The sequence below is a fragment of the Pelophylax lessonae genome (assembly GCF_965119305.1).
Source record: "Pelophylax lessonae genome assembly, chromosome: 12".
Lineage (NCBI taxonomy): Eukaryota > Metazoa > Chordata > Amphibia > Anura > Ranidae > Pelophylax > Pelophylax lessonae.
Window position 1 is genome coordinate 213,286,989 of NC_138779.1, and position 13,314 is coordinate 213,300,302.

General features: G+C 48.4%; 1 protein-coding gene across 1 annotated transcript in view; it reads left to right on the forward strand.

Annotated features, from left to right (window-relative positions):
- Positions 1 to 13,314, forward strand: part of LOC309568359 (uncharacterized protein) — a gene marked incomplete at both ends in the record, with an annotated part of 101,490 nt that overhangs the window by 11,525 nt on the left and 76,651 nt on the right. The window contains 3 exons of the mRNA XM_082274024.1: positions 358 to 646; positions 3,223 to 3,410; positions 6,656 to 6,916. Coding sequence (XP_082130150.1) covers positions 358 to 646; positions 3,223 to 3,410; positions 6,656 to 6,916 — 738 coding nt within the window. The remainder of the gene's footprint in view (positions 1 to 357; positions 647 to 3,222; positions 3,411 to 6,655; positions 6,917 to 13,314) is intronic.

A 13,314-nucleotide genomic window follows, 5' to 3' on the forward strand; every position in this document is an offset into this window, starting at 1 on the left:
TTGTTATTTTTGCAAAATTGTCACTCTTTTTTTGTTTATAGCGCATGATCAAAAAATTGCACAGGTGATCAAATACCGCCAAAAGAAAGCTCTGTTTGTGGGAAAAAAAGGACGCCAAATTCGTTTAGGTACAGCGTCGCACGACCGCGGAATTGTCCGTTAAAGTCACGCAGTAAAAAATCGCAAAAAACCCCCTGGTCTTTTAGCAGCCAAATCCTCCGGGGCTTAAGTGGTTAACATTCCTTACTATATCCAAAAGATTTGGCTGGACATACATTAAAAAAAAAAAATAGTTAATTCATAAAACAAGTTTGTTTATTGCTGTTAATTGCATTGCGTTGATTTATAATTTAACAGAGGAAAAGTCCAAAGTCGAAGATGTAAAATGTCCAGAGGGGCATATGGTGAAGATACATGGCGATGACTATGATGATGGAAGGGATGGAGGTGGAGTCGAAGCTTTTAGAGCCTCGAGTGGGATTTATAAAATACCAAAGGAAAAGTCCAAATATGAAAACACAAGAACTCCGGAGGAGTATATGCCGAACACACATGGCGATGACAATGACGTCGGCACTGACGGAGTTGAGGCCGAATGTCTTAGAACCTTGAGTGTGAAAATGAAATGGGTTTTTCAATTTGGTAGGTGATATTTTATATATGACAGAGGCCCCGGCATTTGCTCGTGTCCTTCATAAAACAAGTCTGTTTATTGCTGTTAATTGATATTTGATGAGAGGTATAAGCCAAACAAACATGGCAATAACCATACCAGTGGCAGTGACGGAGGTAGTGCCGAATGTCTTAGAGCACATGTGTCAAATTCAAGGCCCGCGTCCTGAATCTGGCCCACCAGGACATTTCATGTGGCCCTTGCACCCAGGGCTTTTTTCAGCCGAAACATGTCTCCGTTTTGCCCCCTTCATCTCTGACCCTCCACTCCCCGTTCACCACTGTTACTTGTACACATGGAAGCCTCTGTGTTTACAAGGACAGCTTTCCTCTCGGCGGCTCAAGGCTCTCACAGATCCCTGTCTGCCTTGCACGCACTTACGACGGGGATAGATGCCGTCCAACGTTCTCCCCGCGAGTGGTGGAGTCACCTACACTGCCGGGAAGTAATAGAGGCAGGCTGGGTAAGTGAGATGCCAGAAAGCTTTTGGGGAAGGAGGGATGAGGGCTGTGAAGGGTGATGTGTACAGAGGTGGGGGATGGGGGAGAGTGGAGCAGAGGTCAGATTAAAGGAGGGATGGAAGTGAGATTTGGACCCTGCCCTCTATATGGAGCATACTCCTCAATGCTGCACTCTGTATGTAGCACACTCATCAACCCTGCACTCTGTATGTAGCATACGCCGCTACTCTGCACTCTGTATGTAAACACACTCATCAACCCCGAACTCTGTATGTAGCACACTCCACAACTCTGTACTCTGTATGTAGTACACTCATCGACCCTGAACTCTGTATGTAGCACACTCCCCAACTCTGCACCCTGTATGTAGCATACTCATCCACTCTGTAGTCTGCATGTAGCACACTCCCCAACCCTACACTCTGTATGTAGCACACTCATCAACCCTGAACTCTGTATGTAGTACACCCCTTACCTCTGCACCCTCTATGTAGCATACTCCTCAACCCTGCACTCTGTATGTAGTACACCCCTTACCTCTGCACCCTCTATGTAGCATACTCCTCAACCCTGCACTCTGTATGTAGCACACTCATCAACCCTGAACTATGTATGTAGCATACTCCTCTACTCTGCACTCTGTATGTAGCATACTCCTCAACCCTGCACTCTGTATGTAGCACACTCATCAACCCTAAACTCTGAATGTAGCATACTCTTCAACCCTGCACTTTGTATGTAGCACACTCTCCCGACTCTGCACTCTGTTGCATACTACTCAACCCTGCACTCTGTATGTAGCATACTCCTTTAATCTGCACTCTGTATGTAGCACACTCCCCAACTCTGCATTCTGTATGTAGCACACTCCTCAACCCTGCACTCTGTATGTAGCACACTCCCCAACCCTGCATTCTGTATGTAGCACACTCATCAACCCTGAACTCTGCATGTAGCATACTCCTCAACTCTGCACTCTGTAGCATACTACTCAACCCTGCACTCTGTATGTAGCATACTTCTCAATCCTGCACTCTGTATGTAGCACACTCCCCAACCCTGCACTTTGTATGTAGCATACTCCTCTACTCTGCAGTCTGTATGTAGCACACTCATCAACCCTGAACCCTGTATATAGCACACTCCTTAAAGTTGATGTAAACCCTCACTTATACCCAGTGAAGTTAACAGCTTCAGATGATACACAGAGATGAAACAAATCACCCCGTGTAAGTTTGACAAGTATGTCTGCTCTCTTCATCTTGCAATATTCTTTAGAAGTGAGCATTGTGTTACAATTTGTTCTTCCTGTTTCAGCAGTGGGAGTGGAGTCCTGGCATATACTGTGTGACAGCTGATTGGAGGAAAGGCACCCCACATAGGCAGAAGATCCAAAATACTTGCAGAGATGTGCTGTGAATAGACCAGCTTTCTGCTAATCTATTTATAGCACCCACCAGACACAAATTTTTAGCTGGTTTTAACTCCAGCATGGGAGAACTTGTAAGAAGCATGCTGATAACATAGTAATGGAGCAGCAGAAAGTCACTGGACTTAGTGCTTTGGAGAGAGATAAGTAAACACTACAGATATGTGCCCAGGTCAAGTTTCATGAATCGGGTTCACATCCACTTTAACCCTGCACTCTGTATGTAGCACACTTCTTAACCCTGCACTCTGTATGCAACACACTCTTCAACTCTACACTCTGTATATAGCACACTACTCAACCCTAAACTATGTATGTCACATACTCCTGAACTTTGCACTCTTTACCTTATGCACTCCAGAACTCTGCATGTAGCGCACCCCTAAACACTGCACTCTGTACATAGCACACTACTAAACCATGTATGTAGCACACTCCTAAATCCTGCATTCTGTAAATACTGCACCGCTAAACCCTGCACACCCCTATTTTATAATTAATCATTATGCTTGGACTTTTCCAATTGGTAGGTTCCTTTAAGAATACAGAGGATCCAGCACTTGCCAGTGCCCTTGGTCTCCTACATTGCAAGTAACTAAATTGATTCAGTATATTTTTTTATTTAATTTGAATGTAATAACCTATCATTTCTTTTTTAGGATTTCACTGGAAAATAGAGTTACTACTGCTGGTAAAAATAATGGCGTTGATAAACTCATCAGCAGGTATGTAAATAGGCTGAGTTCACAAGAATTGAATGGTACTAATCTAGGACTACTGGGGGTAAAAAATTTGGACATCAGGATGGCTAAAATTACTGCTCTCCCTCTCAGCCCCCAACCCCCAGGTTGACACCCTGTTGACTGAGACTGCTTGATTGTGAGCAAGATGAGGGGAAGCACAATGCATTGTGAACCATGGGTGCCACCTGTTGGTGATAACCAGTACTGCATTTCCATTTACAATATGGCGTGCCTTTAGAGAGACTCTGTAATTTTTAATAATAAAGCGACGGAGTATCTTAAGGCTCAGTTCACATGTATGCAAACTGGAGGCGTCTTGAACCACATCCGATTTACATGATGTGAACAAAACCAGCTTTCTATGGAGCCTATTTACACTTGTGTGGGCCGGCTACAGCACCTTTTTAAAAAGAGACATACAATTTTCAGTCTGGTTATGGTGTGATTTCAAGTGCCATGAACTTTAAAAATTAGCACCTGAATCGCGCCTGAACCGGTGAACAAAACTGCACTGGACTCCTTTTAATCGCACTGAAAACGACCCCGCACAGATGTGAACTGGCTCTAAAAGCCCAAATAAATCATGTTCCCATGCAGCTGCAAATTTGGATTGGGAGCTCTTGAGTAATATAGACACTTTAATCAACAGGGTTCAGATTGTTTAAAATAATATTCATAATAAAAATGATAATAACAGAAAACAAGATTATTGTGTTTCAAATATTCAATTTCTTAAAGCTCATCTCCATTATTAAAAAGCGTACCCTGGATGGCAGGGCTGGCCCAAGACATTGTGCAAGAATGAAATGCTGCCCCCAACCCCCCCCAAAAAAATCACACCCACCAAAACCCCCCACATCCATTATTTTATATCAGGAAAATTAAAACTAAAATTAAATTTATCAGGAATTCAGATTTACATGCAACAGCAACTTGTCAATTATATAACATACCATTATGTTCCATTCCAAACCACAAACTCCATATCAAAGATTCCCATCATTGCAGACCATCCCAACACCGACCCCTCTCCATCACAGACTCCCCTCATCACAGATCCCACCATCACAGCCCCCCCCCCCCCCATTACAGACTCCTCTCATCCATCACAGACAATCCCATTACAGACTCCCCTCATCAAAGACCATCCCATCACAGATTCCCCCCCCCCCATCACAGAATCACAGACTCCCCTTAACACAGACCATCCCATCGCAGATCCTCCCCCATCACAGATCCCCCCCCCCATCACAGACTCCCCTCATCACAGACCATCCCATTACAGATCCCCCTCCCCCATTATAGTCTCCCCTCATCACAGACCATCCCGTTACGGACTCCCCCCCCCCCCATCCTGTCACAGAATCACAAACTCCCCTCATCACAGACTCCCCTTATCACAGACCATCCCATCACAGATCCTCCCCCCCATAACAGATCCCCCCCCCAATCACAGACTCCCCTCATCACAGACCATCCCAGTACAGACTCCCCTCATCACAGACCATCCCAGTACAGACTCCCCTCATCACAGACCATCCCAGTACAGACTCCCCTCATCACAGACCATCCCAGTACAGACTCCCCTCATCGCAGACCATCCTATCACAGATCCCCCCATCACAGACTCCTCCCATCACAGACCATCCCATCACAGACTCCTCCCATCACAGACCATTCCATCACAGACCCCCCCCATCACAGACTCCCCTTATTACAGACCTTCCCATTACAGATCCCCCCCATCACAGACCCCCCTCATCACAGACCATCCCATTACAGATCCCCCCCATCACAGACTCCCCTCATCACAGACCATCCCATCACAGATCACCCCCCCCATCACAGAATCACAGACTCCCCTCATCACAGACTCCCCTTAACACAGACCATCCCATCGCAGATCCTCCCCCATCACAGACCCCCCCCCCATCACAGACCCCCCCCCATCACAGACTCCCCTCATCACAGACCATCCCATTACAGATCCCCCTCCCCATTATAGACTCCCCTCATCACAGACCATCCCGTTACAGATCCCCCTCCCCCATTATAGTCTCCCCTCATCACAGACCATCCCGTTACGGACTCCCCTTATCAAAGACGATCCCATCACAGATTACCCCCCATCCTGTCACAGAATCACAAACTCCCCTCATCATAGACTCCCCTTATCACAGACCATCCCATCACAGATCCTCCCCCCCATAAAAGATCCCCCCCCCCAATCACAGACTCCCCTCATCACAGACCATCCCAGTACAGACTCCCCTCATCGCAGACCATCCTATCACAGATCCCCCCATCACAGACTCCTCCCATCACAGACCATCCCATCACAGACCCCCCCATCACAGACTCCCCTTATTACAGACCTTCCCATTACAGATCCCCCCCATCACAGACCCCCCTCATCACAGACCATCCCATTACAGATCCCCCCATCACAGACTCCCCTCATCACAGACCATCCCATCACAGATCACCCCCCCCCCATCACAGAATCACAGACTCCCCTCATCACAGACTCCCCTTAACACAGACCATCCCATCGCAGATCCTCCCCCATCACAGACCCCCCCATCACAGACCCCCCCCATCACAGACTCCCCTCATCACAGACCATCCCATTACAGATTCCCCTCCCCATTATAGACTCCCCTCATCACAGACCATCCCATTACAGATTCCCCTCCCCATTATAGACTCCCCTCATCACAGACCATCCCGTTACGGACTCCCCTCATCAAAGACCATCCCATCACAGTCTTCCCCCCGTCCCGTCCCGTCCCATCCCGTCACAGAATCACAAACTCCCCTAATCACAGATTCATCACAGACTCCCCTTATCACAGACCATCCCATCACAGATCCTCCCCCCCCCATAAAAGATCCCCCCCAATCACAGACTCCCCTCATCGCAGACCATCCCATCACAGATCCCCCCCATCACAGAACATTCCATTACAGACTCCCCCATCACAGACCATCCCATCATAGATCCCCCATCACAGACTCCCCTCATCACAGACCATCCCATCATAGATCCCCCCATCACAGACTCCCCTCATCACAGACCATCCCATCATAGATCCCCCCATCTTCCACCTCTTGCTGTCCCTCTCAAAGTTCTGCCGATGGACCCAACAGGACCCATGGTAGGACCTGCCCAGCCGGATGGTGAAAAAAGTAAGAAGACCCTGCGGCATCATTTGTCTGGCCTGTTAACCTGGAAAAATTGAGTGCAAATTCTAAAAAAGCATAATATAATACAGCCGAGGGGGGGGCACATATCCTAGATTGAGGCTATAAAAAACTGATTTGAAAACCTTTCTTTTTTTTTTGGCAGGTGCAACGATTCCCCCTCAGCCTTACAAGTGTTGTACGTTTGAGACTTTAGCCGCTAAAATATCAAACTTTTCTATAAAATTGGGTACGGAGAACATATGTATCCACAATCATTATGCAAACCTTTGTAATTGCACAAATGGGTCGTTGTTTTTTATAATCAATGGCTACAATGTGAAGTTTTGCAACAAAATAAATAGCGTAGAGGCCTTAATTTTGGAGCATGGACAGAGCAGAACTACCGTCCACCCATCATCCCTAGGTACGTAAACCCTGTGTGACGAATAAAATTGGGTTTGAACATTGCCAGTTCATAAGTACAGATAAATAAAATGTGTATCGTTTTTGGTTACATTTTATTTTTGAAGGTCTTATGGTGGTATATATATGGTTGTTTTTTAATATAGTTTGTATTACATACAGGCATACCCCGTTTTATGTACACTCACTTTACGTAGACTCGCGAGTACGGACACTGGTCCGCTTGGCATGGCATTACTCCCAGTTTTTAACATTGGCGTCTATGGGAAATTGTGGTCAGCTTGACATGGCACTACTCCCAAACCATAAGTGACAGGGATACCAAACTTAGGGAGCGATGTGAGGGGACCCAGGACTACAACATATAATATTTGTGGCCAGCCAGCTTGCCTAGGAAATGAAAAAAGGTATTGCTTCACTTTAAGTACATTTTCGTTTTACATACATGCTCTGGTCCCATTGTGTACTTAAAAGTGGGGTATGCCTGTATATTCAATCTTTGTTTTAAGGATAAACATTTTATATATAACAAAATAATCCCAAAGTGCTATGGGTTAGCTAAAGAGAGACCATTAAACATGAAGCTTGCTTTGAGGCAGGTTCAGGACAAGCAGTGGGCAGGAGGGGCGGTTGTCCTGGCCCAATGGTTTTCTGTAGGGATGGGGGCGCTTTCGTACAGGAGAAGTGACAACAGCAGTAAATGCTGGGTGTAGGATCCCCTAAACTTGCACATCATGAACTGGAGATGGGGGCGCAGTTTGGCATCTTTGTCCTGGGTGCTGGATGACCTTGTCCTGGCACTGCTTTGAGGATCCCTTTATCTTGATGAAACCCTTATTTTATCAGTTCTATCTCATTTAGCGCGATTTTTGTTATAACTAAAACCTTATTGTGCTGCCTGATCAGGGATAAGACAAAGCTTTGATGAGTTCTCTGAACTCTAGGCTTCTGTCTGCGCAGCTGAAAGATGAAGTAGATGAAAATGTGAAAAAGAAGACCAGAGCGCCACCTGTTGGCTGAATATATAGTGGATGGAAACATTTAAAGTCAGGGCCGGACTGGCCTATCGGGATAGCGGGAGATCTCCCGGTGGGCCGCCGGCCCTGGGGCCGCTTTGAGACAAGGCCGCCAGCAGCGCCGCTTTAAGCATTGGCGGCCGCTGCATTGATTGGGGCCGCTCGCCGGTCACCGATGATTATGGTTGGCCGCTGCAGGCCTGCACTGCCCCGCCCCCCGCTGGGCTCCGTCTCTTCTACGTCAGCCGATGTGGGCGGCGTGACGTCACGAGGCGGCTGCCCCTGCGCGGCGGATCGCCAGGCGGTACTGGTGCAGTGCATGAGCTGAGGCGAGCTGACTGGCTGTGGCTGACGCGGCTGCTAAGGAATGTCTGTCACGGCGCCGACAAGGATGGTCCCTCTTCCTGTGAAACAGACAAGACGTCATGCTCCACATGTGATGTGATCGCAGGTGAGGGGGCTTACTGAGGGGTCTGTCTGTACTGGGAGGGGGCTTACTAAGGGGTCTGTACTGGGAGGGGGCTTACTAAGGGGTCTGTAGTGGGAGGGGCTTACTAAGGGGTCTGTAGTGGGAGGGGGCTTACTAAGGGGTCTGTAGTGGGAGGGGGGCTTACTAAGGGGTCTGTAGTGGGAGGGGCTTACTAAGGGGTCTGTCTGTACTGGGAGGGGGCTTACTAAGGGGTCTGTAGTGGGAGGGCTTACTGAGGGGTCTGTCTGTACTGGGAGGGGGCTTACTAAGGGATCTGTAGTGGGAGGGGGCTTACTAAGGGGTCTGTAGTGGGAGGGGGGCTTACTAAGGGGTCTGTAGTGGGAGGGGCTTACTAAGGGGTCTGTCTGTACTGGGAGGGGGCTTACTAAGGGGTCTGTAGTGGGAGGGGGGTTTACTAAGGGGTCTGTACTGGGAGGGGGCTTACTGAGGGGTCTGTACTGGGAGGGGGGTTTACTAAGGGGTCTGTACTGGGAGGGGGCTTACTAAGGGGTCTGTACTGGGAGGGGAGTTTACTAAGGGGTCTGTCTGTACTGGGAGGGGGGTTTACTAAGGGGTCTGTCTGTACTGGGAGGGGGGCTAACTAAGGGGTCTGTACTGGTAGGGGGGCTTACTGATGGGTCTGTACTGGTAGGGGGGCTTACTGATGGGTCTGTACTGGTAGGGGGGCTTACTGGGGGGTCTGTACTGGGAGGGGGGTTTACTAAGGGGTCTGTACTGGGAGGGGGCTTACTAAGGGGTCTGTACTGGGAGGGGGCTTACTAAGGGGTCTGTCTGTACTGGGAGGGGGCTTACTAAGGGGTCTGTCTGTACTGGGAGGGGGCTTACTAAGGGGTCTGTACTGGGAGGGGGTTTACTAAGGGGTCTGTCTGTACTGGGAGGGGGCTTACTAAGGGGTCTGTCTGTACTGGGAGGGGGCTTACTAAGGGGTCTGTCTGTACTGGGAGGGGGCTTACTAAGGGGTCTGTACTGGGAGGGGGGTTTACTAAGGGGTCTGTACTGGGAGGGGGGTTTACTAAGGGGTCTGTACTGGGAGGGGGGTTTACTAAGGGGTCTGTCTGTACTGGGAGGGGGCTTACTAAGTGGTCTGTACTGGGAGGGGGCTTACTAAGGGGTCTGTACTGGGAGGGGGGTTTACTAAGGGGTCTGTCTGTACTGGGAGGGGGGCTTACTAAGGGGTCTGTACTGGTAGGGGGGCTTACTGATGGGTCTGTACTGGTAGGGGGGCTTACTGATGGGTCTGTACTGGGAGGGGGGCTTACTGGGGGGTCTGTACTGGGAGGGGGGCTTACTGGGGGGTCTGTACTGGGAGGGGGGCTTACTGGGGGGTCTGTACTGGGAGGGGGGCTTGCTGGGGGGTCTGTACTGGGAGGGGGCTTACTGGGGGGTCTGTACTGGGAGGGGGGCTTACTGGGGGGTCTGTACTGGGAGGGGGGCTTGCTGAGGGGTCTGTACTGGGAGGGGGGCTTGCTGAGGGGTCTGTACTGGGAGGGGGGCTTGCTGAGGGGTCTGTACTGGGAGGGGGGCTTGCTGAGGGGTCTGTATTGTATTAGGTATAGGGGGGGAACAGCATTGTATTAGGGGGAGGGAGGGTCAGCATTGTATTAGGGGGAGGGACGTTGCGCTGGTATAATGACGCAATGCTATGGGGCTGGTATGTCATTTTTCCAGGGCTGGTTTTCATACCCAGTCTGGCCCTGTTTAAAGTGGTAGTATACCGATTTTTGTGACTTTTACCTACAGGTAAGCCTATAATAAGGCTTACCTGTAGGTACAATTTATATCTCCTTTAGGAGATATTTGCACTGCATGCAGCCGCTGACGCTAGCGGTGCAAGCGCTCTGAAGGTCGCGGCTCCGGCCACTCACATCGCCAGAGCCGCCGAACCCAGAAGAGACGCCGAGGGATCATGTCCACTCCCACAGCGGTGTACGGGGGTCTGTGTTGGAGCTTCGTTTTAAGGTAAGTATTTCATAATGAGCTAGTATGCGATGCATTCTAGCTAATAATGCATTTGTCTTGCGGGTTTTTTTTTTTTTTTTTAGAGTATACTACCGCTTTAAGTTATATATACCAGGAATCAGTGCCGGAACAAGGTCATTCAGCGCCCAGGGCAAATATGCCAAACTGCGGCCCCTCCTTAAATTAGGGTTAGGGTCAGGGTGCCCCCATCCCTGTAATAATCCATTGCGGCCAGGTCAGCCATCCCTTCTGCCAACCCCTTGTCCCGGCCCGGCCAGGAATTACAGGAGCCAGAGGCAAAAGTGAGGGCCCCTGGCATCAGGGCAATATAATGCACACAAAGATATAATTGAGAAATGTACCAGTTTCTTCAATATACAGTATACCTCTCAGAAATCTTTTGCATTAAAGCAGTGGTCCTCAACTCCGGTCCTCGGGGGCCCACTAACAGGCCAGGTTTGCAAGATAACTAAATTACATCACAGGTGATCTCATTTGCTGCTCAGTGATTGCAGTACTCTAGTCTGCATTTCCCCAAGGTAATACTTAAAATCTGGCCTGTTAGTGGGCCCCGAGGACCGGAGTTGAGGACCACTGCATTAAAATATAGTATCTCTAGAGCCCAAACTTTTTTTAGGGAATGGTCACATCTGTGTTTGATGGTTTATTGCTATGTGTATGGGTGGTGCATAAGCGTGCGTAGGGGGTGTGCCAGGTGTGCCTGGGCACACCCTAATCATCCCCTGTGCAGTGTAGATTCCCCCTGCTGCCCAGGCCTGTGTCATTCACCGGCCCCTTCCTTTTCTGAATGAGCACAGTGAGTGATTGGTACAGATCCCTGACTGTGTTCATTCATAACTGTGTTTAGTAGGCTTCAGTTTGTAAAAGAACAGAAAGACGCTCAATACAAAGCATTTCCCTTTCATTCGCTGTACAGTGAAGCTGACCCAACGCTGTCCTTTGGTTCCATTCTCTACCCACCTCCCAGTATCCCCCCCCTTTTACCCTTTTAGAGAATACAGAACCAAGTATCATGTTGTGGTTCTAGGTAATTTGTATAGAATTTGTTAATGATAATTAGGAAAGCAGTGGAATCAGAAACAATAGACCCCCCACCCCAACAATAGATTCCCCCAGCAACAATAAATCTTCCCCTGCAACAATAGAAAAAACTGTAAAATAGATCCCCTGCAATCAGCAACAAGACCCCCAGCCCAGCAACAATAAATCCTCCCCTGCAACAACCCCCCCCCCCCATAAATCCTCCCCTGCAACAATAGACCCCCCCAACAACAATAGCTCCCCAGCAACAATAGTTCCCCCAAGCAAAAATAAATCCTCCACTGCAACAATAGTCCCCCCCCCAACAAAATGCCCTCCAGCAACAAAAGATTCAACCCAACAACAATAGATCCCCCAGGAGCCAGGATCAATAGGCCATTCAGCTCACCCCACTGACCCCAGCACCCCTTTGCCATTGCGTGCATTCAGACTGGAGGTGCCGGAACTGCGTTCCCCCTGTTCCCGCTGAAAAAAAGCCCTGGCCTAGGCCATCTTTATGTAGAGCAACAATTCTTTTTTTCAGATCCTCAGAGAGTTCTTTGCCATGAGGCGCCATGTTGAACTTCCAGTGACCAGTATGAGAGAGTGAGAGCGATAACACCAAATTGAACACACCTGTTCCCCATTCACACCTGAGACCTTGTAACACTAACGAGTCACATGACACCGGGGAGGCAAAATGGCTAACTGGGCCCAATTTGGACATTGTCACTTAGGGGTGTACTCACTTTTGTTGCCAGTGGTTTAGACATTAATGGCTTTGTGTTGAGTTATTTTGAGGGGACAGCAAATTTACACTGTTATACAAGCTGTACACTCACTACTTTACATTGTAGCAAAGTGTCATTTCTTCAGTGTTGTCACATGAAAAGATAGAATGAAATATTTACAAAAATGTGAGGGGTGTACTTACTTTTGTGCGATACTGTAGATAGATAGATATACAGCATATATACACATACACAGACACTCATGCAACAGTCTGCCCACACCAATGGGGCAGTGTAAGGCAATCTGCTATAGAGATCATGCCACAGGGAGTATGAAGTACTGTATATACATCTGTTTTTATGTATTAAATATATATATATATTTTTTTTTTTTATTAATAACCTGATATTTATATTTCAGAGGAGCTGTCTGATGAAAGCATGAAAGCTTTATACGATCATTATGTTACCTGTTCAGCAACAACCACTGCCAACCCATTAACCAACATACTTCACAGTTTACCCATTAAAAAGACAGAAACAAGGTTATATTTATCTATGATTGCCGCTCCAGTGGTAGCAGCCATACTGATACTCTACCTATGTGCCTTGCTTTGCCTTAGTAGGTACGTTACAAACATTCCCTTTTTTTTTAAGTGTTGATTTGTTAAATTAGAGTTTTAATGTTGAATAATACAAAAAAGTGGTGAAAGAGAGTAGAATAATAAAAGTGGAAACAACTCCCAAAAGTCCCAAAGTTCATGGCCTGACCTTGAAGGAGTGACCATGTAGACTCAAAACTTTATCACTGCTCCAAGCCAATTTTTTCCCAGATGTTCGGTGCTGAAGATGGCGTATGCACGCTGTACCGGCTTTCAAGCGATACTTGCAATCGTTTGTAGTCGAGTTAAAAATGGAGAAAGTGAGGGGGACTCAACCCTCCGTCCGCGCCTGCCGCACCCCTCTCCCAGACAAGAGCAGTCGCCGTGGCCCAGGGCCAAGGGAGATTACCTCCTCTGCGCCCTCCACCCGCTGAACCGTCCTGCCCCCGCCCTCCCCCCTAGGAAAACAAAGAGAAGAAGAGGAAAATGGAGAAAGTGAGGGGGACTCAACCATCCGGCCGCGCCTGCCGCGCCCAACGTTACAGCCCCCTCCCTCCCCC